Source organism: Nycticebus coucang, chromosome 2 (assembly GCF_027406575.1).
Source record: "Nycticebus coucang isolate mNycCou1 chromosome 2, mNycCou1.pri, whole genome shotgun sequence".
Taxonomy (NCBI): domain Eukaryota; kingdom Metazoa; phylum Chordata; class Mammalia; order Primates; family Lorisidae; genus Nycticebus; species Nycticebus coucang.
This window is the reverse complement of record NC_069781.1, coordinates 116,638,057-116,665,707: the sequence shown is the minus strand read 5'-3', so window position 1 is coordinate 116,665,707 and position 27,651 is coordinate 116,638,057. Positions and strand designations below refer to the sequence as shown.

The 27,651-nt window shown below is 52.1% G+C and overlaps 4 protein-coding genes across 13 annotated transcripts in view; 2 read left to right on the top strand and 2 right to left on the bottom strand.

Annotated features, from left to right (window-relative positions):
• Nucleotides 1-8,909, top strand: part of DOT1L (DOT1 like histone lysine methyltransferase) — an 89,741-nt gene extending 80,832 nt beyond the window's left edge. For 2 of the 5 annotated variants that reach the window (XM_053580954.1, XM_053580949.1), the window contains 3 exons: nt 4,299-4,363; nt 4,894-5,832; nt 6,508-7,134. In XM_053580954.1, the coding sequence (XP_053436929.1) occupies nt 4,299-4,363; nt 4,894-5,832; nt 6,508-7,100 (1,597 nt within the window). In that variant the 3' untranslated portion in view covers nt 7,101-7,134. Of the gene's footprint in view, nt 1-4,298; nt 4,364-4,893; nt 6,352-6,507; nt 7,135-8,674 lie in introns of those variants that run through there. The other 3 variants (XR_008377712.1, XM_053580967.1, XM_053580977.1) reach the window with 3 other exon arrangements.
• A 191-nt stretch (nt 8,910-9,100) lies between these two features.
• PLEKHJ1 (pleckstrin homology domain containing J1) lies at nt 9,101-14,374 on the bottom strand. The gene is made up of 7 exons (XM_053581068.1): nt 14,270-14,374; nt 13,891-14,160; nt 13,736-13,803; nt 13,585-13,651; nt 12,732-12,822; nt 12,576-12,639; nt 9,101-12,504 (listed from the first exon to the last, which is right to left on the bottom strand). The coding sequence occupies exons 2-7, from the start codon at nt 13,982-13,984 to the stop codon at nt 12,439-12,441; spliced, it is 450 nt and encodes a 149-aa protein (XP_053437043.1). The 5' UTR covers nt 13,985-14,160; nt 14,270-14,374; the 3' UTR covers nt 9,101-12,438.
• Nucleotides 14,375-14,487: 113 nt separating this feature from the next.
• Nucleotides 14,488-27,582, top strand: SF3A2 (splicing factor 3a subunit 2). 6 transcript variants are annotated; one of them, XM_053581013.1, is made up of 9 exons: nt 14,488-14,566; nt 20,718-20,881; nt 22,176-22,247; nt 23,620-23,666; nt 23,987-24,096; nt 25,357-25,406; nt 25,505-25,645; nt 26,549-26,617; nt 26,711-27,582. In XM_053581013.1, exons 2-9 carry the CDS (start codon nt 20,756-20,758, stop codon nt 27,467-27,469), a joined length of 1,374 nt encoding a protein of 457 aa, XP_053436988.1. In that variant the 5' UTR covers nt 14,488-14,566; nt 20,718-20,755; the 3' UTR covers nt 27,470-27,582. The 6 variants fall into 6 exon arrangements, with proteins under 6 accessions (XP_053436988.1, XP_053436982.1, XP_053437002.1 ...); XM_053581007.1 differs by having other exon boundaries at nt 14,488-14,579; XM_053581027.1 differs by having other exon boundaries at nt 14,492-14,560.
• On the bottom strand, nt 15,890-18,874 carry LOC128578413 (coiled-coil domain-containing protein 28B-like). Its single transcript, XM_053581059.1, has one exon. It carries the CDS (start codon nt 16,656-16,658, stop codon nt 16,056-16,058), a length of 603 nt encoding a protein of 200 aa, XP_053437034.1. The 5' UTR covers nt 16,659-18,874; the 3' UTR covers nt 15,890-16,055.
• Nucleotides 27,583-27,651: the final 69 nt, after the last annotated feature.

The window sequence follows — 27,651 nt, the reverse complement described above, 5'->3', positions numbered from 1 at the left end:
GGAGACCGAGGCAGATGGATAGCTTGAGGTCATGAGTTTGAGACCAGCCTGAGGAAAAGCGAAACCCCATCTCTACTAAAAATAGAAAAACTGAGTCAAGACGATCACTTGAGCCCAAGAGTTTGAGGTTGCTGTGAAGTATGATGCCATGTTACATCTACCCAGGGTGACAGCTTGAGACTATCTTAAAAAAAAAAAGTTCTGTCATCTCATCCCTGGGAAACTGGGAAACACTGGCTCCCCATCCTCCCCAGACTCTGACACTCACCATTCTACTTTCTGTCTTTTTTTTTTTTTTTTTGTGGTTTTTGGCTGGGGCTGGGTTTGAACGCCACCTCCGGCATATGGGACCGGCGCCCTACTCACTGAGCCACAGGCGCCGCCCTACTTTCTGTCTTTGTGGATCTGCCTGTTCTGAATGTTTCATATAAATGGAATCTCACACTGTTCGTCCTTCTATGTCTGGCATCCCTCACTGAGCACGATGTCCTCAAGGTCCATCCGTGTTGTGACCTGTACCAGAACCTTATTCCTTTTCATGGCTGAGTAATATTATACTTGGACCACATTGTGTTCATACCCTCATCCACTGATGGACACTAGGGTTATTTCTACCCTTTGGGCTGTTATGAATCATGCTGATATGAATATGGGTGTACAAATAGTTCTTTTGAGACCCTAAAGTGCACAAGGATTCTGATTTTTCCACATCTTTGGCAATATTTTTTATTCTAGCCATGAGTAGGTGTAAAGTAGCATCTTATTGTAGTTTTTTCATTTATTTATTTACTTAAATAGATTTGGGGATACAATTGGTTTTCCATTACATGGATGAATTGCAGTTTTTGGCCAGGGCAGGGTTTGAACCCACCTCCTCCAGTATTTGGGGCCAGCGCCCTACTCCTTGAGCCACATGGCTGAATTGCATAGTCATTGTAGTTTTTAATTTGCATTTCCCTCATGCCTAATGATGTCAAGAATTTTTTCCTTTGTTTATAGGCCAGTTGTACATTTTCTTTGAAGAAATATGTATGCTTTGTCTGTTTTTTATTTTTTATTTAGAGACAAGGCACTTCTCTGTCATCCAGGATAGAATTCAATGGTGCAATCATAGTTCACTGAAGCCTTGTAGCTGCCATTTTTAATTAGGTTTTATTGTTGTTAATTTATGAGAATTCTTCATGGATTTTTTTTTTTTAATTGAGACAGAGTCTCACTATGTTGCCCTCTGTAGAGTGCTGTGACGTCATAGCTCACAGCAACCTCAAACTCTTGGTTTAAGCAATTCTCCTACCTCAGCCTCCCAAGTAGTTGGGACTACAGGCGCCTGCCACAATGCCCACCTTTTTTCTGTAGCAGCTGTCATTGTTTAGCTGGCCTGGGCCAGGTTCGAACCCGCTAGCACCATAACCACTGAGCTATGGGCGCCAAGCCGGATTTTGGATACAATCCCTTTATCATATTTATGATCTGTAAAAGTCTTCCCTCCTCTCTGGGTCTTCCTTTTCACCTTGCCTTTGGTGTTCTTTGAAGCTGAAAGGTGGTTAACTTTTGAGGAGATCCCATTTGTATCTTTTCTTTTTGTGTCTGTGCTTTTGCTATTGTATTTAGCTCATCTTGTTTTGTCCTATTTTACACATGTAAGTTATATTAAAAACATGTTTGGGGCCTGGGTGTGGTGGCTAATGCCTGTAATCCTAGCACTCTGGGAGTCATAGTGGGAGAATTGCTTGAGGTTAGGAGTTTAAGACTAGCCTAAGCAAGGTGAGATCTTGTCTCTACTATAAATAGAAAAATAAGCAGTGTGTGGTGGTACATGCCTGTAGTCTCAGCTACTCAGGAGGTGAGGCAGGAGGATTGCTTGAACCCAGGAGTTTGAAGTTGCTGTGAGCTAGGCTGACACCACAACACTCTAGCCTGGGCAGCAGAGTGAGACTCTTTCTCAAAAAACAAAAAAAAAAAAACAGGCAGCGCCACGTAGCTCAGTGAGTAGGACACCAGCCTTGGTGAGTTTGAACTTGACCCGGGCCAGCTAAAGAACAATGACAACTACAACAAAAAGAAAAATAGCTGGGCGTTGTGGTGGGCATCTGTAGTCCCAGCTACTTGGGAGGCTGAAGTAAGAGAATCGCTTAAGCCCAGGAGTTGGAGGTTGCTGTGAGCTATGATGACATGGCACTTTACTGAGGATGACACAGTGAGACTCTGTCTCAAAAACAAAACAAACAAAACATTTTGCATTTGGGTTCTCTGCTTTAGTGTGGGGAACGTCCAAGGTAGTGATTCCAGAATCTTTTGGAATTCCTCTGTATTCTGAGGTCATAGTATTCTCTGAATATATGTTGAAAATGTTAACACATAAAATATGTGATTTGATGCACCTGTGATCCTTAGTTTGTCATAATGTTCTCTGCATAGTTGTGAGCTTGCACTGCTGCAGGCGTGGAGACATGAGGAGGGGCTGATGAAAGGAGAGAGCAGAATTCCCAGTGTTTGGAATTTGCTTCCTTTAGTCTGCTGCTATGTTTTGGAGTCCCTGTCAAGACAGTACCCTGAGCTTGGGCCACTTCCCAGCACAGTGGGAATGCTTTGGCCTAGTTGGGCATCCAGCCTCAGAGTATGCCCTTTGCCTCTACAGCCCTGACTTCCTCAGGCCAGTTGGTATTCCTGTTCCTAAAGCTCTTCAGTGCACAGTTGGTGGTTTTTTTTTTTTTTTTAACAATGTTTTAATTTTTATTTTAGATTAATATGAGGGTAGAAACAGGTTACAATGTTTGTGTTGTAGAAATAGCTAAGGTAGATACTAATCAGACCAAAAAGCAGGAAGTGTCAAAGCATCCATTTCCCATGATACATCAACACAGGAGAATGGTCGTGCTGCACTGGTCGTGCTGCACTTCTTGCACATCCTGCTACACAGTATAATGTTTTATAACTTTTCCCCTGGAACATCTTCAGTACACTTCTTTGTTTGAATCCCAGTAAATATCCTTGGAATCTAGAGTCAGGGCCATTCAGGGCCATTCAGGGCGGCACTACCACACTGTGACAGTATATGCCTGCCAGGATCCTCACTTGTATAGTTGTTATTACACTGAGTATTTCCTTTTTTTTTTTGAGACAGTCTTACTATGTCGCCCTGGGTAGAGGGTAGAGTGCCGTGAGGTCACAGCTCACAGCAACCTCAAACTCTTGTGCTTAAGCGAGTCTCTTGCCTCTGCCTCCCAAGTAGCTGGGACTACAGGTGCCCGCCACAAGGCCTGGCTATTTTTTGGCTGCTGTTGTCATTGTTGTTTGGCGGGCACGGGTTGGATTAAAACCTGCTAGCTCCAGTGTATGTGGCACTGAGCCTACACCAAGTATTTCATGTCTTTTCTCTACTGCATGTTCCCAGAAAACTTTAGGTTCTACCCTGCAGGGGGTCACCTCATTCCATGTTACAGAAAAAAATATAAAAGAATAGTAACCATTAGAACAGTACTGTCCAAATCATTAAAATGTTTAGGTACTCAGGAAGAAGAGATTCTATTAGAGAAGTCACTTCATCATGTTACCTAATAATTCTTAGACAATTTAAGATAGTTTAATATTCACGGCATGGCAACATTTGTTTGTTATACAGTCATCAAAAAATTATAAACTATTCAGTTTTATTAATACAAATTCATCACCCATAGCCTAAATAGTGTGCATTTTGAAATCCACCACATGCTTATTAACAAGCGGTCAGGAAGCATTATTTTTTGTCTAATACAGTGATCTTAGAGTTAAGATTTAATTTAAAAACAAGCCTAATTAGTGGAAATTAACGTGAATACTTATATAACCTTTCAAACAAGTTATTTTCACTTTCCTTTGATATCTGTAAAATGTTTTTTTTTTTTTTTTTTTGTAGAGACGGAGTTTCACTTTATTGCCCTTGGTAGAGTGCCGTGGCGTCACACAGCTCACAGCAACCTCCAACTCCTGGGCTTAGGCGATTCTCCTACCTCAGCCTCCCAAGTAGCTGGGACTACAGGCGCCTGCCACAACGCCTGGCTATTTTTTTTTTTTTTTTTGTTGCAGTTTGGCTGGGGCTGGGTTTGAACCCGCCACCGTTGGTATATGGGGCTGGCGCCCTGCTCACTGAGCCACAGGCGCCGCCCTGTAAAATGTTTTTATTTTGATATCAAATAACATTCAAGACTTTTATGTCCTCTATCACATCAGATAATGCTGAAGACTTCTGTTTTATTCTACTATAAGGATTTACAATCACAGTTGGGTTTCAAACATTAATGGTCTCTTCTTTTTCTTAGAATTGAGAGAAAAATTGCAACGATCTCCTTAGAAAGCAAATCTCCCCCGAAGACCTTAGAGAATGGTGAGTAGTTAGTGTTCCTGGATGCCCAATGCCAATCCTCTGTTTGGCTTGTGTGTGGCCAGGCTGGGGCCAAGCTGGCCTTTTAGAATTGTCTCTGGTGCTGCTTGGTATAGCCCAGGACTCTCCTGGGCAAGAGGAGTACCTATTGAGCTGGCCCCTGTTGGGTGGTGGCCTGGAGGCCTCATCATATTCCTAGCTACATGGGCTCCTGTCTCTGTGTGCCTTGCTCCCCAGGCTGCTCTTCATTACCTTTACTACCCCTGGAGCCTGTCTTCCTATGCCTGTGCTCCACCTTGGCTTGCCTTGGGATAGCCTGTCTTTGCTACTCAGAGCCATATTTGCACCTTAGTGCCTTTCTCTTGCTGGGAAGCTCCAGTTCTGGGCCCACGTCTGATCCCGCAGGGTTCCTCCCCACATCAGTTCCCCACCCCAGTTGTGGGCCTGTGTAGTGGGCATAGCCCGATAGCAGCATCTCCTGGGCAGCCTCAAGACGGCCCAGGCCTCACATTTCTGCCCATCCACCCTGTCAGGTGGCAGCTTGGCAGGAAGGAAGCTGGCGCCCACGTGTGAGCCTGTCAACAGCAGCAAGTGGAAGTCTACCTTCTCACCCATCTCCGACATTGGCCTGGCCAAGCCTGCAGACAGCCCGCTGCAGGCCAACTCTGCCCTGAGTCAGAGCTCCCTGTTTGTGCTTCGGCCCACCTTGGAAGAGCCTGGTGCCTCTGATGCCAAGCTAGCTGCTCACCCCAGGAAAGGCTTTCCTGGCTCCTTGCCAGGGGCTGATGGTCTCAACTCGAGCCCCAACCCTTCCCATGGCTTTGCCTTCAGCGGGGGCCTGGCCACAGAACTTAACCTCCATAGCTTCAGTGATGGTGCTTCTCTCTCTCATAAGGGCCCTGAGGCCCTGGGCTCCCCCCTGAGCTTCCCTTCACAGCGGGGCAAAGAGGCCTCGGAGACCAACCCCTTCCTCAGCAGGAGGCAGCTGGATGGCCTGAAGGGTGAGGGCTGCAAGGGCAAGGAGGCCGGTGAGGGCGGCCCAGCCCTGTGTGGGCCTGCCGAGAAGGTGCCCCCACCACTGAGCAACAAGGCCACCAAGGGCCGTGACCGCGAGCTTGACCTCAAGAATGGCCACAACCTCTTCATCTCTGCAGCGGCTGTGCCTCCTGGGGGCCTCCTCAGTGGCCCCAGTCTGGCCCCGGCAGTATCCTCTGCAGGCAGCGTGGCGCCTCCCACCCAGACTCACCGGCCCTTTTTGGGCACCTTCACCCCAGGCCCGCAGTTCACACTGGGGCCTGTGTCCCTGCAGGCCAACCTCAGCTCAGTGGCAGGCTCATCTGTGCTACAGTCCTTGTTTAGCTCCGTGCCGGCTGCCACGGGCCTGGTACACGTGTCCTCCGCCGCCACCAGATTGACGAACTCACACGCCATGGGCAGCTTCTCCTCCGGGGTGACAGGCGGAACAGTTGGAGGTAGGCAGGAGTACACCTCTCCCGCCTTTCTTGGTGCCTGAGGGCAGGGTTCTGGCTCCTAGCAGGTGGCAACTCCTTCCTGGACAGCTGTCATCAGTCACCAGTGGCCTTGCAGGTTCCCTTACAGGGTCCTCCACAGGGCAAGCAACTGTGCCCACAATTCCCCTTGTCTGCACTGGGACCTGCTGCCTCATTCTTGTGAAGTCCAAGAGATGGTTTGTATGGGCAGTGAACTCTTCCCTGAGCCACTGTCAGGTTCTCTGGTTTTAACGGCGTCCTTCTTGTTTTCAGAAGGCCACAGTGCACATGGTCACTAGGGCATTACTCTCTCCCATGGAGGTCACCTGTTTAAGAGTGACCGCCCCAGGCTTTGGCACCGCCTGGGAGCTGGTGTTGTAAGAGCGAGTCCTGCGGCAGACGCAGGCGGGAGCGGAGCCAGGCTGGAACTGCGCCCTGGGCCGGGCGGGCTCCCTGCAGGGCGGGCGGCAGGTGGGCCCGGAGGGGCAGGCGCCCACGCAGGTAAGCTGCTGCCTGCACTGCCGCTGCCTGCGCTTGAGCCTGCACGCACTGGAGCTGTGCCCGTGACTTGCTTCCCCTGTGTGTGTATGTGTTTCTCTTCGCTTTGGCTGGATCGTGCCCACTTGGTGAAGCTGAGTTTTTCTCTCCTGTTTGCAGGTGTCTTTAACCACGCGGTGCCTTCCGCCTCTGCTCATCCGTTTGGAGCCCGTGTCGGCCGTGGGGCTGTGTGCGGCAGCGCCACGCTGGGCCCGAGCCCACTGCAGGCGGCGGCCAGCGCCCCGGCCTCTTCCTTTCAGGCCCCGGCCTCCGCCGAGCCTCGGCCGCCCCCTCCGCCTCCCCCGCTCCCTCCACCTCCTCACCTGGGCCGGCCCCCTGCGGGGCCCCCCAACCTCCATGCACCCCCTAATGCTGCCTTGCCTCCTCCCCCTGCGCTGCTGGCTGCTAACCCTGAGCCCGTGCTTCTGCAGAGCCTTGCGTCCATCCCGCCTAACCATGCTTTCTTGCCCCCCACCTCTGCTGCCTCCCTGCAGCCTGCTAACGCCTCTTTGTCTGCCAAGCTGGCCTCCCTCCCACACAAGGGCGCCCGCCCCGCCTTCACGGTGCACCACCAGCCCCTACCCCGGCTGGCCCTGGCGCAGGCCACACCTGGGATCCCACAGGCCAGCACCACGGGGCCGTCCGCTGTGTGGGTTTCCCTTGGCATGCCACCTCCTTATGCCGCGCACCTTTCGGGGGTTAAGCCACGATAAAGACTTGCTTAGCTAGCAGTTCATATTGTGTAAGGTAAGGCCAGAGCCACACCAGCTGGCTCATTTGAGACTGAACTGCCCTTCCCTTGGCAGAGAGGTCGGCTGCAGGGTCCAGCGGAGGGGCCAGGGGCTCTGAGGTAGACAGAGGGAGACAGTTGCCAGAGGAGGACCTTAGGATGCATGGAAAGCGTGCTGCCCACAGTGTGGGCCTGTGGAGTTCAAGAGGAGTGTTTTGGGGCTATGGCTGCCCACAGCTACTCTCCATAGACTCTTTAACTCTGGCCCTGCAGGGAGCCCTGGATCTGCTGTGGCTACAGTGGGCAAAGGCTCATAGTAGGGGCCTAGTTATCAGAGTGGTCTCCATATTCTGTTCCCTTCAAGCTCAGGTGACCTGGGAAAGTTGTGCAGTCCAGCCTAATTCAGGGCATGTGAGATGTGGCAGGCATTTTGGCAGAAGCATTGTGGGGCACCAGGAGGGTATGAAGGGGTCCCTGTGCGGGCCTGAGCATACCTCCTAGGGTAGAGGTGAGGAGCCTGCAGCCTTAAGGCCACTGTGGCCTTCTAGTTCCCTAAATGCAGCCTTATTGACTGAATCCAAATTTTACAGAACAAATCCTTTTATTAAAAGTGGTATAGCAGAGTAAGACCAAGCTTTTCTTGCCTCGTTTGGAGCTTAAAAAAGAATAATCTTGAAACCAGGAGGCCTGGGTATTAAGAAAATACACAGCCTCTGAGGCTCCTTGGCACCTTGTCCACCTTCTAAGATGGGTATGATCTTGATGAGGTTCCTGCCTGTCAGCCCACCAGCTCTTGAAAGCCTAGGGTGACAGGAGAGGCCATCAGTGTGGGCTCTGTGGCCTGCACTGGGCTTACGGCGCCTTGTGGCCCCTGGTGGACAGTTGAGCAGCTCTTAGCCTCACAACATCAGCACTGACTCGGAGCTACCAGTGTAGACAGCATCACCTTTGGGGCCAGGAAGAAGTTGGGGGTGAGGTTATGCTGGTGGGTACAAGGCAGTGCATCCCACCTCCTTCCTCTGAGGAGATAGTGCTGCCCACCCACTGGGCCAGGGCTGGGCAGCATCACTGTGGAAGTGGCAGTGCAGTGCCTGCTGCCCTCAGCTGCAGCCTGTTCTCCCACATGTATGAGTGGAAGCAGACATAAACTTTGGCTACTTGGTGGGCTACCTTCAACCACCTTAGGACTGGCTGTGCCAGGTCCTGTCAGAGTCCTGAAGATAGGGTGGCTATAGCTGGACTTGACCTCACATCCTTAGAGGTGGTGGTGTGGCTAGGCTGCACATCTCACAGGGCTGCTGGAGCAAGGCAGGCAACTGGCTGGATGTGTCCCTGTGTCAGGATTCCCAATGTCAGCCCACAGGGGTCACACCTCCAGCACAGGGAGCTTGCTCCATGCCTGTTTTAAACAGTCCCCCTCTGTGGGCAGCCTCCCAGCAAGCAACCCTGGCCCAGTATGGCTCGTGCACGTAGGAGACCATCGGTCCCCTGGCCTGGGTGCGTGTTTGGGCACCTTATAGGTGTTAACAGCTCTTCCTCCTTCTGTGCCCTCTGCAGGTAACTAGGATTTCTACCTCAACCGCGAGACCTATGCAAGGATGGTGTGGACCAAGGCGCCCGCTGCACGGTGCTCGCCGGCCTGCCGGGGCCCCCCTAAGGCAGCGCGGAGGATGGAAGGATGGAGCTCTACTGTGAATCTCGGCACACCCGCAGGAGAGGCTGGGCCTGGTCCAGTTTGTACTGTCAATAGTTTTAGATAAAGTATTTATCGTTTTTTAAAAAGTATAAACAATTCTGACTTATTTTATTCCATCTAAGTCGTCAGAGGCAACCTATTAAAAAAATATAAATATCTATATATAAGAGGATCTATATATAAAGAAACGTGTTTGAAGGGCTGGCCTGCCAGTGGAGAAGCCCACCTGTCCCGGTGCTATTGTCCCCAGGCCCGTGCCCCCCCACTGTGCTTGGTGCTGACTAAGATGCTGACCAATGCTGATGCCAGTTCTCAGAAACACCTGCCTACTGGCTCCTGCCACCACTCCGTTCCTATACCAAAGGCATGCCTGCCTGTTGTGACGCTCCTTAAAGGCGGCCTCTTCCCAGAGGGGCCCAAGCCAACCTTTCAGACCCTTCCTCCTTTAAGTCCCTGTGCCTGCCCTGGATCACCCCCTCCTACTCTGTCACTGTGAGCACACCCAGACTGTTAACCCTCAGGGCTTAGGATCGGTGCCTTTGGCATATGAACAGGGTGTGTGTGGCAATGTGGCATTCTGCAGCTGAGAGTAGTAGGCCCCCAGCTTGGCTCCATGGTCTGTTCTGAGTGGTGCTCTGAGGAGGGGTCACCCTAGACTGGCTGGGTTGGCCTGTGTAACAAGTGCATTTACTTTGTATTTCTTTGCTGTTGTGGGCTCGAATTATGCTATGTGATGTGGGCAGGCCAGTCATGGGTCCCTGGTGTTTCTGTATAGGAGAGAGTCACGCTGATAAGTGGCAGTATTTTATAGATGTGATGAAAATTTATACATTTCATAGACTTGACTGCATTTATTTTTAGATGATATAATGCACAGTGAACTTAAAAAAAATGAAAGAAAAGGGGAAAAACCTTTTATTTATTCAAAAGTGTACACCACAGACCCTGCCTTGTGCAGCCACAGGTGCCCAAAGCTGCTGCATAGCCTGGTGATTAGGTTTGTGTTCAGTATTCGTGTCTGTAGGTTTTTGTAGCTCCTGTGGGTACAACAGAGCTCAGACATGTCTGCTGGAGCCTTATGTCTCTGGGCCTCGGGTTGATGCTGTTGCACCCCCTCCCCTCCACTTTAGTAGCCTGATGGGGCTTTGGACTGGAGAGCAAAGGCTGAGCTTGGCGGGAAGGCAGGACAGTCTGGCTATGTGAAGGGTTTGGAAGCCCTAGGTCCCCTGATTATGGTCAGTGTTGGCCAGAGGCCACCTGCTAGGGTTGGTAAACAGCAGTTGGTCCTGGTGCTTCTGACCCTGAGGTGTGTGCCCTGAGCTTCAATGGGCCCGTTCACAAGTGTTTCACTCTGGAGACCTTGCTTTCCAAAAGGGCCATGAGTTATCCCAGTGCTTCCCATTCCCTTCTGCCTTACTGGGGCCCAGCTCTGCTAGCCTGTTGGACATGGCCAGGGCAAGTATCCCCCAGCAATGGGGGGAGCTCCTGGAGAGAGCCCTGTCCTCAGTTTCCACCTGAGGGCAGGAAGCCTGGAAGAAGCCTGTTCATCCAAAGGGGCTGGTCTTCTCCCATCCCACCTAGACCCAGCGCTGCCCCCTACAGCCTGTGTCTCAGACCCCCTCCACCCTATCAGTAGATTCTGAAGATGGTGCTCATGACCTATATTTAAAACTGGCCTGTTCTCCCGTAGGTGGCCACTTTGGCTCCTTTTCCTCCACGTTGGTGCTCTCAGTTCGTAGGTGCTGTGCCCTGGCCTTCAGGATAGGGCAGCCACCCAGCGTGGCTCCCTCAGATGCTGCAGGGTTAAAGCAGAGGTGGTCTAGAACAAAATATATTCTTTTATAAACACTGAACGCTTCTGCCTGCCACTCCCAGGGACATGGCGGCTTGGGTGCCAGTGCAGGTCCTGTACTGCTGGGCTTCTGATGGCCCATGTGCAACTCACCCACCTAGAAACCCATGTCTACATGTGTACTTCAGCTTTGAAACATGAAATGCTTTGTGTTCAGGACACACTGACACTGATGCTGGGTCTCAGGTGCAGCTGGCAAGGGTGGAAATCCCCTCCCAAGCCTACTGAGGGTCACAGGTGCACTGACACATTACTGATGAACCCAGCCTCCCCTCCTTTGCCCCCGTTTCATCAGTCCCAGGACAGATGCCCTTAGAACGTGTAGGGAGGCAGGCAGTGGGCACAGGATGGCCATAGGGCCTGGTGGTCTCAGGCGCTGGCGCCTGGGTGGAATGCTGTTGCTGACAGCAGGCCACTCCAGGGAAACCTGGAAGGCTGTCAGGTGGCCCTTGCTCAGGAACCCCTAAGAGTCCTAAGATAGCCCTTGAGGCCCTGCTAAGGGGCCTGCCTGGCCAGTAGGATCCAGCCAGCAAATGGTGACTTATTTATCTGCCCACAGGACCAGTCCTTCTGCTCAGGGGTCAACAGGGGACCCCCCCCCCCTTCCCATCCACCTATCATTTGGTCAAATGGTCCTTCCAATCAGGCTGCTGCTTTTTCTCATGTCCGAGAGACTTTGTAACTTGAAGCTTTGCATTGTCTTTACAGAAAGCTCTGATTTCAGTTGCGTGCATTGTCAAAGTAGCCCTGTGAGCTGCTGCCTGGCCTCTCCCATGGCATTCCTGCTGCGTTCTGCATTTCCACCTTCAGATGCTGTAATAAAAACTTTTCACCTGAAACTGGTCTGAATGGTTTCTTCCTGGTGACACAAGGCAGCAGCTGTGGGTGGGAGGGACCACGTCCAGTTGAGTCGGTCCACTAGAACACCCTGCCTTCCGACCAACTCAGACCCAACTGACTTCAGGCCCTGACAACATGAGCAAAACCCTTGGCCTTTGCCTGATCCTATGGGTGAAAAGCCAGTAGAGGTCCCAGCCACACCCAAGGGCAGTCCCTGAACACCAAGGGTGGGACTGCAGGTCACCTTAGGATTCGTGTGACCCACTGCATCCCCATCCCTGGGATCCCAGCCTCCCACACCTTTCCTGGCTCAGTCCCTATTCCTCAGGCACTGAAAACACTGAAGCCTGGAGGAGACATCATTCTCTGAGTACCTCATCTCCTTCAAAGGAGAGGGCTTCCAGTCTGGGGAAGCTGCCCTGTTCCCTCAGCCTTCGCTTCATTACCACCCAGCATGGAAGAGAGGTACCTTTATTTGAATAAAACAAGCATGCTGACCCAGGCTGACTGCCTCTGCAGGGTTCAGGCAGATTCACAGCTGAGGGAGAACTAGCTCCCTTGCCATTCACAGCATCATCTAGCTTAGTACATTCACCTGGCACAGAACTGGAGCCACAGAGGACCAGGTGCATGCCAAGCCCTTGCTGGACACAGCTAAGGATTCAGGGCAGAGCTCCTGGGAGTGGATACTTGTGCCAGGCAGCAGCACATGACAAGGTGCTAGACCAGTCCAAGAGGTCCTGAGGCACAGGGAGAGAGGCTTGCCAGGTGGTTTTCCCCAAAAGACAGCCCCTGCCCACCTGTACCCGCCTCAGGCTTTGGAAGTCTTTACAGCAAACAACTCCCCCTTAGTCCAGGCTTGGCCCAGTAAAACCAGGGCCTGGCAGGAGGTCCAGCTCAGGGGGGACAGGGCTGACTGCCCATGCCCTGGTCTCATGCCTTCAAGCTGCTCAGCTGAAACCTGGCCTCCTCTGATATGCCAAACTGCTCCAGGGGATCCTGTGGGTCAGACGGGTGCCATAAGCTGCGCCTTGGAAGACCACCCCTGCCACCTCCAACCAGGCACACACCTTGCCTGTCATCTTCTGGATCTCGTTCCTGTAGAAGATGAGGCTTCTTCGCATAAACTCATAGCTGCAGGAGAAGGCAGCGCTCTGTTAGGTTCCCATTTTGTATAGCTGTTGTGCCCCAGTCCCCAGCTAGGCCCACACACCACTTGGCCCCACCTGGCCCGATGCAGAGCCTCCATCCACTCCTGGCACTGCTCCTCACTGCAGCACTCGAAGTAGTATTTCCTCTCCGGGTCCTCCATGAAGCCTGGGGAGGGAGCCACCACTGGTCCATTCCCGCTCTGCCAGCTACAAGGCTCAGCTTCCTCTTGCCAGAGCCCCAAAACTATCTCCCCTCTGACCCCAGCACCCGATCATCTCTCTGCCTGTCAGAGGTTGAACATCCCTAAAAGACACATTCAAGCCCTGACCTGCAGAACCTATTAATGTGGCCCTATTTGGAAAGTTCATCTTTGCAGATACAATTTGTTAAGATCAAGTTATTAAGATGGGCCCTAAATACTGACCAGCCTCTTTATAAAAGATGTAAATTTGGACATCAAAGACGACGCAGGGAGAACTGCCTGGAACACGAAGGCAAAGACCAAGGTGCTGCTTCTACAAAACGAGCGTCAAGGACTGATGGAGGCCACTAGCTCAGAAGCCTCAGAAGGAAACAGCCTTGCTCCAGAGTTAAGTTTCTGGTACTCAAACCACCCAGTCTACAGAACTGTCACAGCAACCCTGGCACAACTGTGCACCTTCCCCTGTATACTTGGAACATCCCACAACAACTGGGGAGAACCCTACGAAGTCTCCGCACTGGGCCAGGTATCCTGGAGAGCAAAGCTAGAACTGGACTGGAGAAAAGGTGCTTGTGGCGGTTCAGCAAAGGGCTCGGCTGGGCCGCCCAACCGGCCCTGTGGGCACGGCCCGGTCCACGGGGAAGGAGCCTCCAGGGGACCAGGCAGGTGTACAGGCGGCCCGGGGGAGGCCCTGGCCTTGAGGTGTCCGGGGACAGTGGACTCACTTATGGAGAAGCCGCTGAGTTCTTCCCGGGCGACGGTGCAGCGCTCCAGCAGCAGAGCTCCGACAGGCTGCGGGGACACGGACAGAATAAGCTGAGAGTGCGCAGGTCCCACAGTGACCCCCAACCGACCCACCACCCCCATGCCCCTAACCTCGGCCTCGTCCGTGCGGAAGTAGAAGAGAAAATTCACCACCAGCTTCACTAGCCGCCGCTTCACCACTGCGGGCACAGAGCAGGCTCAGGGCGGCCGTGGGACCCCACCCCGGCCTCCCGTTCGTCCGCGCCCCGGTTCCCGGCCCCGCTCACCGCTGCCCTTCTTGGGACCCCGCATGCCCAGCTCGGCCGCCAGCTCAGCTGGCTGGCGGGACAACGCCTGCAGCTCTTTCTCGTTGTAGCGCATGGTGCCGCGGGGAACCGGAACCCAGAGCCGGCCCTCCCGGCCGTGATCCCAGGTCGCGCCGCGGTCGGCGCCAAAAAGGTCTCGGGACGCAGTTCCGGAAGCACCATACAAGCTGCTGCGCCTGTGCGTCCGGAGCCCACCGTCCCGCGGAATCCAAACGGCAGCTGTCGCGTAACCTTGAAATAGAAAATAAACCGGATCCAGAACCAAAGTAATTTCCCTGTCCCTTGCGACTGGCGGCGGGCTCCCCTACGGCCATAAAGCGCAAGTGGAGGAAACAGTAACCTTTCAGGGACGCTCAACTAGCCTCTCGCAACAGTCGGCCTCTCGCGGCCCGAAGCTTACAAGGAGCGTTGCGCACGCGCACGTCGGCTTCTGCCCGCACTTCAGCCCCGCCCCCTCGCGCCCTGACCCTCACTCCTCCAGAGCGTCCGGCCCACGCCTTTCGCTAGGCCAGGCATGCGTACACGGCAGACCCCTACCGTTTGCCCCGGAAGTGCTTGCTTTGCTCGCGATGCGCGTGCGCAGACCTAAATCGTGGCGGTGGGAGAGAAGGCGGCGGTAGCAAGGCTTTGGGCGCGGGTGAGGAGAAGTGGTGGGTAAGGGCGACGGCCGCCAGCATCCTCAGGTTCCCTAGAAGTGGGTGGATGCGGGAACCTGGCGCCTAATGTGGGGGAGGCGGGCTGAGGGGAGGATGGGCAGCCTTCCTCCTCTCGCGGGTGTCTGGCCTTCTGCGCTCTTCGGCGTCCCGTGCTGGGCGGGACCCTCCTCCCTGCCAGCTTGGCGCTCTCTGAAGACGCGTTGGGGTCCGGTCGGTGATCGCGGCCAAAATGGCTTCGGGCGCCTTCCGTCTATCCCAGGACTTTTCTGAATACTAGTTTATATCCGTTAATTGGCTTTGGAGGGCGATTAAAGGATACCGCAACCCTTAACTGTGAGACGGGAGTAACAGCCTTAGCTCCACGCCGAGGACGTTCTGGAGAGGTTAACTGGCCGACCTTTGCAGGTGCATCCGGGCCAGTCAGACTTACGTGCCGGATCCGCTGCTTTCATCCGTCCTTTGACCGAGAACAGTTAGAACAGCTGTAAAATAGGTGGTTTGCTGGGCTTAAGGAGATAAAAAGTAATACCAGCTTTCTGGTCCAGTCCCAAGGCCCATAGGCGACGTCTTTTCAATTCTCAAAGCCGTTTCCCCTGCTATTTACCTTCATGAAGAACACCCTGTTTTCTGGGTATATCGATTTTTGTTCTTATTTATTTATTATTATTTACTTATTTTTGAGATAGAGTCTCACTTTGTCGCCCTCAGTAGAGTGCAATGAGCATCGTAGCTCACAGCAACCTGAAACTCATGAGCTTAAGCGATTCTCTTGCCTCAGCCTCCCAAGTAGCTGGGACTGCAGGTGCCGGCCACAACGCCCGGCTTTTTTTTTTTGTTTGTTTGTTTTTTAGAGACGAGGTCTCGCTGTGGCTCAGGCTGGTCTCGAACCTGTGACGGCAGGTGAGCCACCGCGCCTGGCCCAGGTATATCAATTTTTAGATACCATCTGCTGATTTCCTGTTGTGGGCGGTGAGATCTTATTTTCCCTACTATTCTTCCACTGCAGTGTCTTCTGTACCCAAAATGAGTTTTGTTTTTGTTTTTTGTTTGTTTTTTGAGACAAAGTCTCAAGCTGTTGCCCTGGGTAGAGTGCTGTGGCGTCACAACTCACAGCAACCTCAAACTCCTGGGCTTAAGCGATTCTCTTGCCTCAGCCTCCCAAGTAGCTGGGACTATGGGTGCCCTCCACAACATCTGGCTATTTTTTGTTGTTGTTGCAGTTGTCATTGTTTTAGTTGCCAGGGGCCAGGTTCGAACCCACCACTCTTGTGTATGTGGCTGACGCCCTACCAACTGAGTGATGCCCCCAAATGAGTTTTTTTTTTTTTCTTGCTTTCTGGTTTAATTCCATACAGTGCCCCCCCCCCCAACCCCATAGCACCTGGGGGGCCGCGGAATACCCTCTCAAGTCCATAAGAAGTCACAGTTTGAAAGGAATGAGAGGGGCAGCTTGGGCCTGCGTCCCAGCACCTAAGCTGCTGACTGATCCTCCAGGTCGGCGTTCTCGGCCAGGTGCAGCTTCTGTATAGAATTACTAAGATCTTCCAGATTGCTAAGCAGCTGGTCCAGGTTTCGGTCAGCCATTGTCGTCTTCTGCTCCTCAGGCAGCCTCTCGGTGACCCCGTCCTCTTCCTCTTCATCATCATCCTCTTCCCCACACACGTCCAGGCTAAAGTGGAGCCGGGCCAGCTTCTCCTGCATCTCGCGCACGTGCTCCAACTGCTCGAAGGAACATTCCCTCCCAAAGGCCTGAAGCCGGCCTGAGTGAAAATCATTGAGCAGGTTCAGTAGTCCCCCCTCCATCTCATAGACATCGGTCACCTCGGTCAGGAAGGAGTGCTGCAGGGGCGTGCCTGCAGAGCCACCTGCACCTCCAGCCAGCACTGGACGGCATTTCTCTTTGCCTACTCTCTTGAACTTAGCCCGCTGCTTGGGGGATGGCAGATGAGGGAGTCCAAGGGCCAAGGAGCCGCTGTGGCTGGTGGGCACAGGGACCCTGCGTAGTGTGCCTGGGGCCTGGCCTGACTGGGTCAGACAGGGTTTGGGACTCCGTTTCTTCTTCTTGTCATCCATTGGGTGCTGGCTGGACCTCAGGCTTGGGAGGGAAGTAACCCACGGAGATCCTGAAGCTTAGGGGTCTCAAGTGATGCTTCCTTTGGTGCGAGGCCCCAAATGAGTTTTTATCATGAGCTTTTTGTCTAATTAGTGATCTCATTTTCTAAGGCTGAAAATATTGTTGGTTGCTAAAGCAAGTAATAAATTCAACTGCACTTGTTTTCTTGTATGCTCCAAATTAATTAACTTTTTTTAATCAACCTGATTTTTATTTTAACTATCGTTAATTTTTTTTCCTCAAAGCTTTAGCATCCTATACACTTACCGAGTGTATTCTCCATAGGTTTGAATAAATTGATTTCCCCTTCTCCACTTTCCTGCCAGACCCCTAAATCTTCCTGCTCCAAATTGGACTCGTTGCTCTGTAGGCTTGCAGCAGAGCTGTTTTCCTAGACCTTTGTGTCATTGCTCTCCTGGGTTGGCTTCTGTTTTCCATCTGGCAATCTTTTCTTTTCTTCTTTCAGAGCCTATCTCCTGATAGCTTTTGAAGTAATAGGTGATTTTGTTGTTGTTGTTTTTTAGTCCCTTATTGTCTGAAAATAACTTTATTTGTCCTCATACTTGGAAGTTTGGCTGGGTACAAAATTCTAGATTGAGGCTTGGTGCCCGTAGGATGGTGGTTACGGTGCCAGCCACATACACTGAGGCTGGTGGGTTCAAACCCAGCTCGGGCCAGCTAAACAACGATAACTGCAACCAAAAAATAGCTGAGCATTGTGGTGGGTGCCTGTAGTTCCAGCTACTTGGGAGGCTGAGGCAAGAGAGTTGCTTAAGCCCAAGAGTTTGAGGTTGCTATGAGCTGTGATGCCACTGTACTCTATCGAGGGCAACATAGTAAGACTGTGTCTCAAAAAAAAAAAAAAAATTCTACATTGAAAGTCTGTATTCAGGATAGTGAAAGCATTGCTTAAGTTCTCAGTGTCTTTCTTGAAAGATACCTATTCTGGGGGCGGCACCTGTGGCTCAGTGAGTAGGGCTCCAGCCCCATATTCTGAGGGTGGTGGGTTCAAGCACGCCCCGGCCAAACTGCAACAAAAAAATAGTGGGCATTGTGGCGGGCGCCTCTAGTCCCAGCTACTTGGGAGGCTGAGGCAAGAAAATTGCCTAAGCCCAGGAGTTGGAGGTTGCTGTGAGCTCTGTCTCTTAAAAAAAAAAAAGAAGATGCCTATTCTGGTTTCTGATCTTTTGTTTCTATTTTTTTTTTCCTGATAGAAGCTTAAGATTTTCCTTGGTGGTATAATGTTTCCTGATCCATTAATTGAGGGTATCTTTATTGGTTGATTCAGGTGGACTCCTTCTATTTGGACAATTAGGTACTTTTAGTTGTTAGATTTTTAATTTATTTGATAATTTATTATTTTTTTAATAATCTCCATTTTTATTTTGTTGGATTCTTTTTCCCCATTTTCACTCTGGAATTTCATCTGGGTTCTTCCTTTTCCTCCTGTTTTTTTTTTTTTTGGAGATAGAGTCTCACTATGTTGCCCTGGGAAGAGTGCTGTGGCATCACAGCAAACTCAAACTCTGGGCTTAAGCCAGTCTCTTGCTTCAGCCTCCCAAGTCACTGGGACTATAGGCGCCTATCACAACGCCCAGCTGTTTTTATTTATTTGTTTTTTGTTGCAGTTGTCATTATTGTTTAGCTGGCCCTGGCCACGTTCTAACCCTCCATCCTCAGTGTATGTGGCTGGCGCTGTACCCACTGTGCTACGGGCACCACGCCCATTTTTATTTTTCAAGGGCTTCTTTTTTTGTTTTAATTTGACTTGTTATCACTTGGCATCCTGTTCTAGTTTCATGGTACAATAACTTCTCTCATAATGAAAAAATATTAACAGTATCTTTGTTGGGGTTTCTATCAAGTCTCTTTTTTCTCAGATATACGTGGTTGTTTAAGAATAAAGTAGTAGGGTGGCGCCTGTGGCTCAGTGAGTAGGGCGCTGGCCCCATATAACAAGGATGGCGGCAGGTTCAAACCCATCCCCAGCCAAACTGCAACAACAAAAAAAAAACAGCTGGGCGTTGTGATGGGTGCCTGTAGTCCCAACTACTCGGGAGGCTGAGGCAAGAGAATTGGCTAAGCCCAAGAGCTGTGATGCCATGGCACTCGACTCAGGGTGACAAAGTTGAGATTCTGTCTCTTAAAAAAATAAATAAATAAATAAAATAGCCGGGCGTTGTGGCGGGCACCTGTAGTCCCAGCTGCTCGAGGCTGAGGCAAGAGAATCACGTAAGCCCAAGAGCTGGAGGTTGTTGTGAGCCGTGTGACGCCACGGCACTCTACCCGAGGGCGGTACAGTGAGACTCTGTCTCTACAAAAAATAAATAAATAAATAAAATAAATAATAATAATAATAAAGTAGTAGACAGTTCTTGTGTGTAAGTGGTGCATCTCATCTAGTGAGTGTCAGCTGCTGAACAGCCTGACAAAAAGCAGGAGTTTTCTTGGGTTGTGGGGAACCCCATGTATAAATATTTGAGAATTCTTCCTTTGGCCTATTTCCACAGAAAGGATTCCTGATCTCCTCCTTGGCTGGGGGCATCAGCTGAGCCTGCCTTTTGTGGACCATGTGGAGGAAGGGATGGGCCTCTCCAGGGCTTAGTCCTTGGGCCTTGATTTAACCCCTGAGTTCCAGCTTGACCCCAGGCTCCCTTGCTCCACTGTGCCTGGCTTTCTATACTTAGAGGCCCTTTTATTTCACTTCTTGTGAGAATAAAATCCATCTTGGGGTTGGAGATGTTGGGAGAACAGCACCTTCCTCAGGGTGTGGCCTCTTTTCTGCTGGGGTGGGGACAGCACAGGTGTTCAGTGGTCTATGTGGCCTGTGTTGTGGATAGTTTTCTCGTTTTCCCTTGGATTAGACTTGGAGAAGTTTGAGTTGGTAAGTAGCTACTAAGTATCTGTTTGGGTTTCCCTAAGCCAGTCAACTATTTCAGCACAAGCTTTGTGTAATACCCCCTCCTCAGGTTCAGGTTTCCAGGCCAAGCACTAGCCACTTAAGAGTTTGACCGTTTAAGAAGCAACTGGACTCTTTCCCAGATAGATTTTAATTCTTGGCTTCATTAATATTTTTCCTTCTGAGACCTGTTCCAGGTCTTCCCAGCCATTACAGGCAAACTGAATTGAGTCAACTTCTGAAGATGAAATTTGAAGAAGTTACCGGGAGCTGCTATTTTATATTATGACTGCTTTTTAAAATCGTTTTTGTTTATGGATCTAATAAAATCTAGATCTCCAATATTTTTAAGCCCAAGCCCCTTAGACATTGCAGCTCTTTTCAGTTTTTGCTTGTACATAATTCATTCTTTGCAGCTAATTAAGCTGAAGAAGCCTGAGAATAAAGTTTGAAAGAAAGGTTAATAAAGTTCTTTGCCTAGTAAAAAAAAAAAAAAATGTTCTGGAAATGTCACTTAAAATAAGTGAGGAAATAAAAACATCAGTACAGATTGGTGGTTCTTGGTGTGGTCATCTGTCCCATCCTGGCTCCTGTGCATCATTAGGCAGTGAGGATCCAAAGATAGATGTCTTCCTAGCCTGCAACGAATTTACATCTGAGCCCAAGAAATAGAATTTAAATTGGGATGAGTAAGTGTAGCCATCTAGAAAGGGAATTGGGAGGAAGGAGTGAACACTACAGGCTGGGGCAATCAGGGAAGGCTTCTTGGAGATGGTAACTTGTTTGTGAGAACTTGGCCTCGTTTTCCCCGATTGGGCCTTCTCTGGGCTCCAAGTTGCTATTTCATTCTGGGCTGTGACCTCACCATCACCCTCCCCCACGGTCACTTGGAGACATGCCTGTAATCTTTTAGGACCCATGTCAGGAGCCTCTCAAGACAGGTTCCAGTTTCCTGTTTCTGTGCCTGACCCACAGAGGCCCCTGGCTTCCTAGACTAGGGGGTGTTGATTCTAGGTGGTGGCCATGCAAGGTGAAGGCTGGTCATACCTGCAGCCCAGAGGAAGTCCCAGTGTACCTACCATACCCTGAGCCATCGTAATCACTTCTTTTTGCTCTCCAGGTATCACGACAGTCTACTGAAGCCCCAAAGCCAGCACCATGGACTTCCAGCATCGGCCAGGCGGCAAGACTGGCAGTGGGGGCGTGGCCTCCTCCTCTGAAAGCAACCGGGACCGGCGGGAGCGCCTCCGGCAGCTGGCCCTGGAAACCATCGACATCAACAAGGTGGGTCCTGCACAAGGGGGCACACAGGTGACTTGTGGTAGAGGGTGGGGGTCCAGGGCAGCCAGGAAGAGATGCTGTGGAGCTCTATTCAAGACCCTGGCCTCTCTCCACCTTGTGCACAGACACTGGTAGGTCAGGTCCTCCCAAGCACTGTGGAAACTGGGGCTTGGGGCCAGATGATTCTCTGGGTGTGCCCATCCTGGGTGCCACAGGGTGCTGAACAGTGCATCTAGCCTCCACCCACTCTGTGTCAGGGCACTCCATCCTCTGTTACGACAGTCAATGTCCCGAGATGTTCTCTGAGGCAGAATTGCCTGGGTGAGACCCCTGGCAGTCAATGTGTGGTTCCCCTTAGACTCCGAAATCCACCAGGATATGCTGAGCTCTTGCTATGTGCTGGGGATTCCCGAAGATCCCCACCGGCCTGCCCTGTGAAGTTGGTTCTTACTGTCCCCATCTCCTAGATTAGGAAACAGGTGCAGAAGGGGATGGCACAACTGTGGTGGTAGAGTCAGGATTTGTTCCCTGGTCTGTCTGCTGTAGCACCTGAGATCAGAAGCACACACCCTTATGCTTCTGCTTCTGGGAAGAAGGAGTCCCACTACCCCAGCTGAGAGTGGGTCTTCAGGTTGTTCATTTGCCATTTGCTTTTCTTCTTCCCGTGTCTGGCTCGCACCAACAGTTGGTCTGTCGATGAAGTCAGGGGACAGATCTCTGGTCTGGGAGACTGTGACCAGCAATGCTGTCTTAGCTCTTCTCTCCTCAGATTCAAAATGGCCTGAGATGTGTGGCCTCAGAGTCAGGAGTCCCTAGCCCTGCTGACATGGCCTGTGCATTTTCACCAGGTCCCAGGTGGTCTGCACACGTGTCACAGAGGCTTCCTGCTGAGACACAGACTCAGGACTCACCTAGATCTGGTCCTACTTCTTAAAAACATTTGACTAGGCCGGGCACAATGGCTCATGGCTATAATCCTAGCACTCTGGGAGGCTGAGGCAAGTGGATAGCTTGAGCTCACGAGTTTGACTCTAGCCTGACCCCATCTCCACTAAAAATGGAATAACTGAGGCAAGAGGATTGCTTGAGCCCAAGCGTTGGAGGTTGCTGTGAGCTGTGATGCCATGCCACTCTACCCAGGGTGACAGCTTGAGACCGTCTCAAAAAAAAAAAAAAAAAAAAAAAAAAGAGCATTTGACTAGACTTGAGGGAGAGCTGTGCTCTGAACATGGGGCAGAACAGCTCAGTGTGGGTGTGGTCCTCTGCTGTCTAACAAGGGTGTTTGTTCCCTCCCCAGGACCCATATTTTATGAAAAATCATCTGGGTTCATATGAATGCAAACTCTGCCTGACGCTTCACAACAACGAGGTGTGTTCTCTTGGCTTTTGTGGGTCTCCCCTGGACCAGGCTTCCTTCGGTGCTGCCCTACTCCATAACTTCCTACCCCAGTGCTATGACACCCAGTCCCTAGCTGTGTGCTGGGGGCCACATACATCCCAGCCACCACACCTGTCCTGTGAGATTGTATTAAAAGCTTAGACCTGGCCAGGCACAGTGGCTCATGCCTGTAATCCTTTTGGAGGCCGAGGCAGGTGGATTGCCTGAGCTCAGGAGTTAGAGACCAGCCTGAGCAAAAGCAAGACCCTGTCTCTAAAAATAAGCTGGGCAGGGTGGCACCTATGGCTGAGTGGGTAGGGCACCAACCCCATATACCGAGGGCGGCGGGTTCAAATCTGTCCCCAGCCAAATTGCAGCAAAAAAATAGCCAGGCGTTGTGCAGGCGCCTATAGTCCCAGCTACTCGGGAGGCTGAAGCAAGAGAATCACTTAAGCCTAGGAGTTAGAGGTTGCTGTGAGCTGTGATGCCACAGCACTCTACCCAGGGCGACAGCTTGAGGCTTTGTCTCAAAAAAAAAAAAAAAAAAAAAATAGGCGGGTGCCTGTAGTCCCAGCTACTTGGGAGACTGAGGCAAGAGAATCGCTTAAGCCCAAGAGTTTGAGGTTGCTGTGAGTGTCGCCACGGCACTCTACTGAGGGCGACGTAATAAGTACTCTGTCTCAAAAAAAAAAAAAAAAAAAAGTCATAAGATTATCCAAGTCTCACTCCATATGTTGGACTGTCGTTCACATTGGACTAATTCATTCCCTAAGGGATAGGTTTTGTTCTGGTTTGCTTCCCAACTCATTCACAACTGCAGACAGTGCTGAGGAGAGCAACCTCCCTCTGCCTGACATTGGGATAATTCTCTGGGGCGGGCCATTCTGGGCACTGCTGGTGCTGAGCAGCGACCCAGACATTGCTCAGTGTCCCCTAAGGGGTTGCAGGGTCACTACTGGTGCAATCTTCCAATGGATCATTGTATCCTGTCCATGTAGGTATTCTCAAAATGGAGTAATGGGGTCACAGGACATGTTCATTGCTGAGCAGCTGTCCCAGCCCAGGTGGATCCACATGCCTAGGAGCATCCCATGCATTCCTAAATACTGACATTCCTAAAACTTCCCTTCCCTCCTTCACACCTGCTAGTTTGGTCTTTCCAGCACTGGTACCCTCTTTGCTCCAGGCCTCTCCAGTCACTTAGTCCCTGGGACAAGCTAGCCTGTCTCATCTCTGGGTGCCCCACTCATAGCATGGTGCCTGCCCTGATAGGGCCTTAGCAGTGGCCCAACTTTGGAATGGAGACCTACCTCCTGAGCCCATGCACTTGGCCTTGAATTATCCTTTTCTTTTTCCACTCCAGGGAAGCTATCTTGCCCATACCCAAGGAAAGAAGCACCAAACCAACTTGTGAGTACCTCACATGCCTTCTGATAGCTGATGGTCTCTGTGAACCCCTCAAATCCCAGCTCCCAGATGGTGAAACCAGAGTAGCCTGGGCCTAGAGCTGGAGTCAGGTCTCTGATCAGTATTGGAGAGCAAAGAGGTGTGAAGTTTTTTGAAGGGCCTTCAGCAAGGGACAATGGGGAGTGTGACAAGAACCTGTCACTGCTTCATCCCAGAATAGATGAGCTCCAAGGTCAGAGCAAAGGGACTGCCAGCACTGGGGCCCATGGCCTTGGTAGTCTGCATGGGGAGGAGCCCCAATGCTGGGTCTGTCCTGCCTGTAGGGCCCGGCGAGCAGCCAAGGAGGCGAAGGAGGCCCCTGCCCAGCCTGCGCCTGAGAAGGTCAAGGTGGAGGTGAAGAAATTTGTGAAGATTGGCCGCCCAGGCTACAAAGGTGAGTCTGTCTGGAGCGGCACCAGCTGGCAGCTGCTGTCACAGCATGAATAAGCTCTTTGGGCTCCAGCACAGAAGCTGGACCCTGACACCCTCATCCCTGAGCCTTAGCACTACTGTGCTCTGGCCTTTGAAGCCATCCCTTACCCATTCACAGCCTCTCCCAATGTCTAAGAGCTGTTTGGCTGGGCTGGGTAAGCATCCATCCTGCCTGGTAGTCCCTTTCCTGGCTGAGCCAGGGTCCACACCCTCCTTACTCTGCTGTCCCATGTGTGCCCTGGGCCCAGATATGTGGAACTTGGCTTCCTCTCTGCACTCTTGCTCTCCTATTAGGGCATCATGCAATCTCATGGGAAATCGTCTTACTCCAAGTAAAGAAGTAAAAACAGTGGGAAGGCACTGGGGCCCTGGTATGTCCACCTTGAACTTGAAACTCGGAAGAGGAAATGGAGAGTTTGTCTAGGAGGCAGCTTAGTGTGTGGGGCCCTTAGCAGAGGGTAGGTTCTCAGTTGGCTATTTCAGAAAACTGGTTAAGTGTTCAGATTGGAACACAGAGATTGTGTTTCTGGGAGTTGGGGAGGAAGGAAGGCAACCTACCCAGCAGGTGTTCTTCACAGACGGTGGGGTATCCCATGTGCTAACACCACAGACAGGACCCTGCAGTCCTAGGACCTGCTTGAGAAACAAGGGCTGGCCGGAGCCCCTAGGCCTAGGTGGGAAGACCATAGTAGGGTCCTAGGCCTGTTCTCAGTACACTGGGGAGACAGGGAGCAGGATGTGCCCTCAGGTCACATGAAGGACAGCCAGGAGACAGGTGGCCCTGCAGGGATGAAGCCACCACACCTAGCAGCTGAGCTCTGATGTACAAGGCCTCTGTGTACAGTGCTGGGGTTCAGGCTAGCCCCATTTGGGTTCCAGAGTGACTCCCAGTCCTGAAGTCCCTGGCTTCTGTCCTCTGGTGTCTCAGTATCCAGGGATGAGAGGCAAGGCCAATGCTAGGGCCTCCAGGGGCTTTGAGACTACCCCTTTGAACAGCATTTCCTGGCAGGCCTTGAGAAGGACCCTCCAACTCCTGTCTTAAATGATATAGGGTAGGTGACCTCGCCTTGTCACACCTTTGCCTCACCTGTAGCACAGAGTCCCGGGGCCCAGCTGCTGTTAGTAGAGAACCCTCCTGGTGACCCCCCCCTCCCCCCGTTAAGTGGGCAGAGTTAGCTAGGGCAACGAGCCAGCCCTAACCTGAGGCTCTTGTGTGTTGCAGTGACCAAGCAGAGGGACTCAGAGATGGGCCAGCAGAGCCTTCTCTTCCAGGTGAGATAAGATCCCCAGGTGTCAGATGTGAGAGGAGGGGCGGGGTCCCAGAGGTGCCTCCTGAAGAGCAGTGTTGTCACCTGGTTGTGTCTTCACAGATCGACTACCCTGAGATTGCTGAGGGCATCATGCCCCGCCACCGATTCATGTCTGCCTATGAGCAGAGGATTGAGCCCCCGGACCGGCGCTGGCAATATTTGTTAATGGCCGCAGAGCCCTATGAGACCATTGCCTTCAAGGTAGCATAGCTGGGGACCCCATGAGATGTGGGATTAAGAAGTGTCCTTAGGCCAGGTGTGGTGGCTCATGCCAGTAATCTTAGCACTCTGGGAGGCCAAGGCATGTGGATTGCCTGAGCTAAGGAGTTTGAGACCAGCTTGAGCAGGAGTGAGATCCCATCTTTTCTTTAAAAAAAAAAAAAAAAATGGAAAAAACTAGTTGGGCACTAGGTGCCTTTAGTCCCAGTTACTCCGAAGGCTGAAGCAAGAGGATCACTTGAGCCCAAGAGCTTGAGGTTGCTGTGAGCTATGATGCCACAGCACTCTACCCAGGGCAACAGAGTGAGACCTGTCCTAAAAAAAGGGTTCTGTACAGTCCAGGTGGGGGCAGCTGCCAACTCACTCCAGGGTGCTCATCCCCTCTGGTGCTCATCACCTCTGGTGGAAGTGTCCCCTCTGAGCCTTCCCTTCTTAGGAGGTGCCTCTAGTGACTCTGATTGTGTTCACAAAGTGCAGACCCTGACGTGGGCTCAGTAAGTGGGTCTGTGAGGTTTTGGCCAAGTTACTTAACACCCCCTCCTCCCAGGCCAGGCTGTTTGAGGGATTACAGTAGCCTGTGTCCTGTGTCTGGACAAGGCAATGACAAGTGAGATAGACTACAGTCTCCTTGGGGTGGTGAAATTGGTAAGCAACTGAGCTAGAGTCTATCTTACACTTTAAGTGAACCTTGTCCCTACAAAACACTTTGTTGGGCTGGGCCTTCCCTAGGGTGCTAAGGAGGAGTCCCCTTAAAGGACAAGAAGCTGGCATCTCAGGCTCCCTTGAGCTTCCTGCCTGAATGTCAGCCCTGCAGCCTTGGGCCCTTATGGTTCTGAAAGCCAGAGACCAGGAGCCCTCTCTGCCCCCCGACCCCCATCCTTGTAGGTACCTAGCAGAGAGATTGACAAGGCTGAAGGGAAGTTTTGGACTCACTGGAACAGAGAAACCAAGCAGGTCAGTTACTGCAAGTCCTGGGTAGTTTGGGGCCTTGTGGCAGGCTCGCTTCCATACCTGGGGCCCTGTTGATCCTCCTGTTTCTCTCTCTAGTTTTTCCTCCAGTTCCACTTTAAGATGGAGAAGCCCCCAGCTCCACCCAGCCTTCCTGCTGGGCCTCCTGGGGTGAAGCGGCCTCCACCCCCGCTGATGAATGGGTTGCCTCCTCGGCCTCCATTGCCTGAGTCTTTGCCACCACCCCCACCTGGGGGCCTGCCCCTGCCCCCCATGCCCCCCACGGGGCCTGCACCCTCAGGGCCCCCAGGACCTCCCCAGCTGCCCCCACCAGCCCCTGGGGTCCACCCCCCAGCACCAGTCGTCCACCCCCCAGCACCAGTGGTCCACCCCCCCACATCTGGGGTCCATCCCCAAGCCCCTGGGGTCCATCCCCCAGCACCAGTGGTCCACCCACCAGCATCTGGGGTCCACCCTCCAGCTCCTGGGGTCCATCCTCCAGCTCCTGGGGTCCATCCCCCAGCTCCAGGGGTTCACCCACCTGCCCCAGGAGTCCACCCTCCTCCATCAGCTGGGGTTCATCCCCAGGCTCCTGGAGTACATCCATCAACTACTGCAGTTCACCCCCAGGCCCCAGGGGTCCACCCCCCAGCCCCAGGAATCCACCCTCAGCCCCCAGGGGTCCACCCCTCAGCTCCTGGTGTCCATCCTCCAGCTCCTGGGGTACACCCTTCAGCTCCTGGGGTACACCCTCAGCCCCCTGGGGTACACCCTCCAACTCCCATGCCTCCAATGCTGAGGCCCCCACTCCCCTCCGAAGGCCCTGGGAATATACCTCCTCCTCCCCCAACCAACTGAGTAGTGACCCCTTTGCCCAGCAAGCCTGGTGTTCTGTGTTCCTGCAGTTTCTCACAAGAGAATTTTCATCTTTTGTACTATCCTGAGCTTAGTAAACAGCTTCCCCCACTCGTGGCAGGGATGATGTGTATGTGTGGCGTTATGGGACCCAGAGGGCTGCTATTGAATGCTCACTGGACCCC

Excerpts from the sequence above, each read along its gene's own strand:
- LOC128578413 (XM_053581059.1), bottom strand. The coding sequence starts at position 16,658 with ATGGATGACAAGAAGAAGAAACGGAGTCCCAAACCCTGTCTGACCCAG.
- PLEKHJ1 (XM_053581068.1), bottom strand. The coding sequence starts at position 13,984 with ATGCGCTACAACGAGAAAGAGCTGCAGGCGTTGTCCCGCCAGCCAGCT. Across the intron at positions 12,640-12,731 it reads GAGGCTCTGCATCGGGCCAG|CTATGAGTTTATGCGAAGAA; the intron begins GTGGGGCCAAGT and ends CTTCTCCTGCAG. Across the intron at positions 12,505-12,575 it reads TCCAGAAGATGACAGGCAAG|GATCCCCTGGAGCAGTTTGG; the intron begins GTGTGTGCCTGG and ends TCTGACCCACAG.
- SF3A2 (XM_053581013.1), top strand. The coding sequence starts at position 20,756 with ATGGACTTCCAGCATCGGCCAGGCGGCAAGACTGGCAGTGGGGGCGTG. Across the intron at positions 20,882-22,175 it reads AAACCATCGACATCAACAAG|GACCCATATTTTATGAAAAA; the intron begins GTGGGTCCTGCA and ends TTCCCTCCCCAG. Across the intron at positions 25,407-25,504 it reads AGCAGAGCCTTCTCTTCCAG|ATCGACTACCCTGAGATTGC; the intron begins GTGAGATAAGAT and ends GTGTCTTCACAG.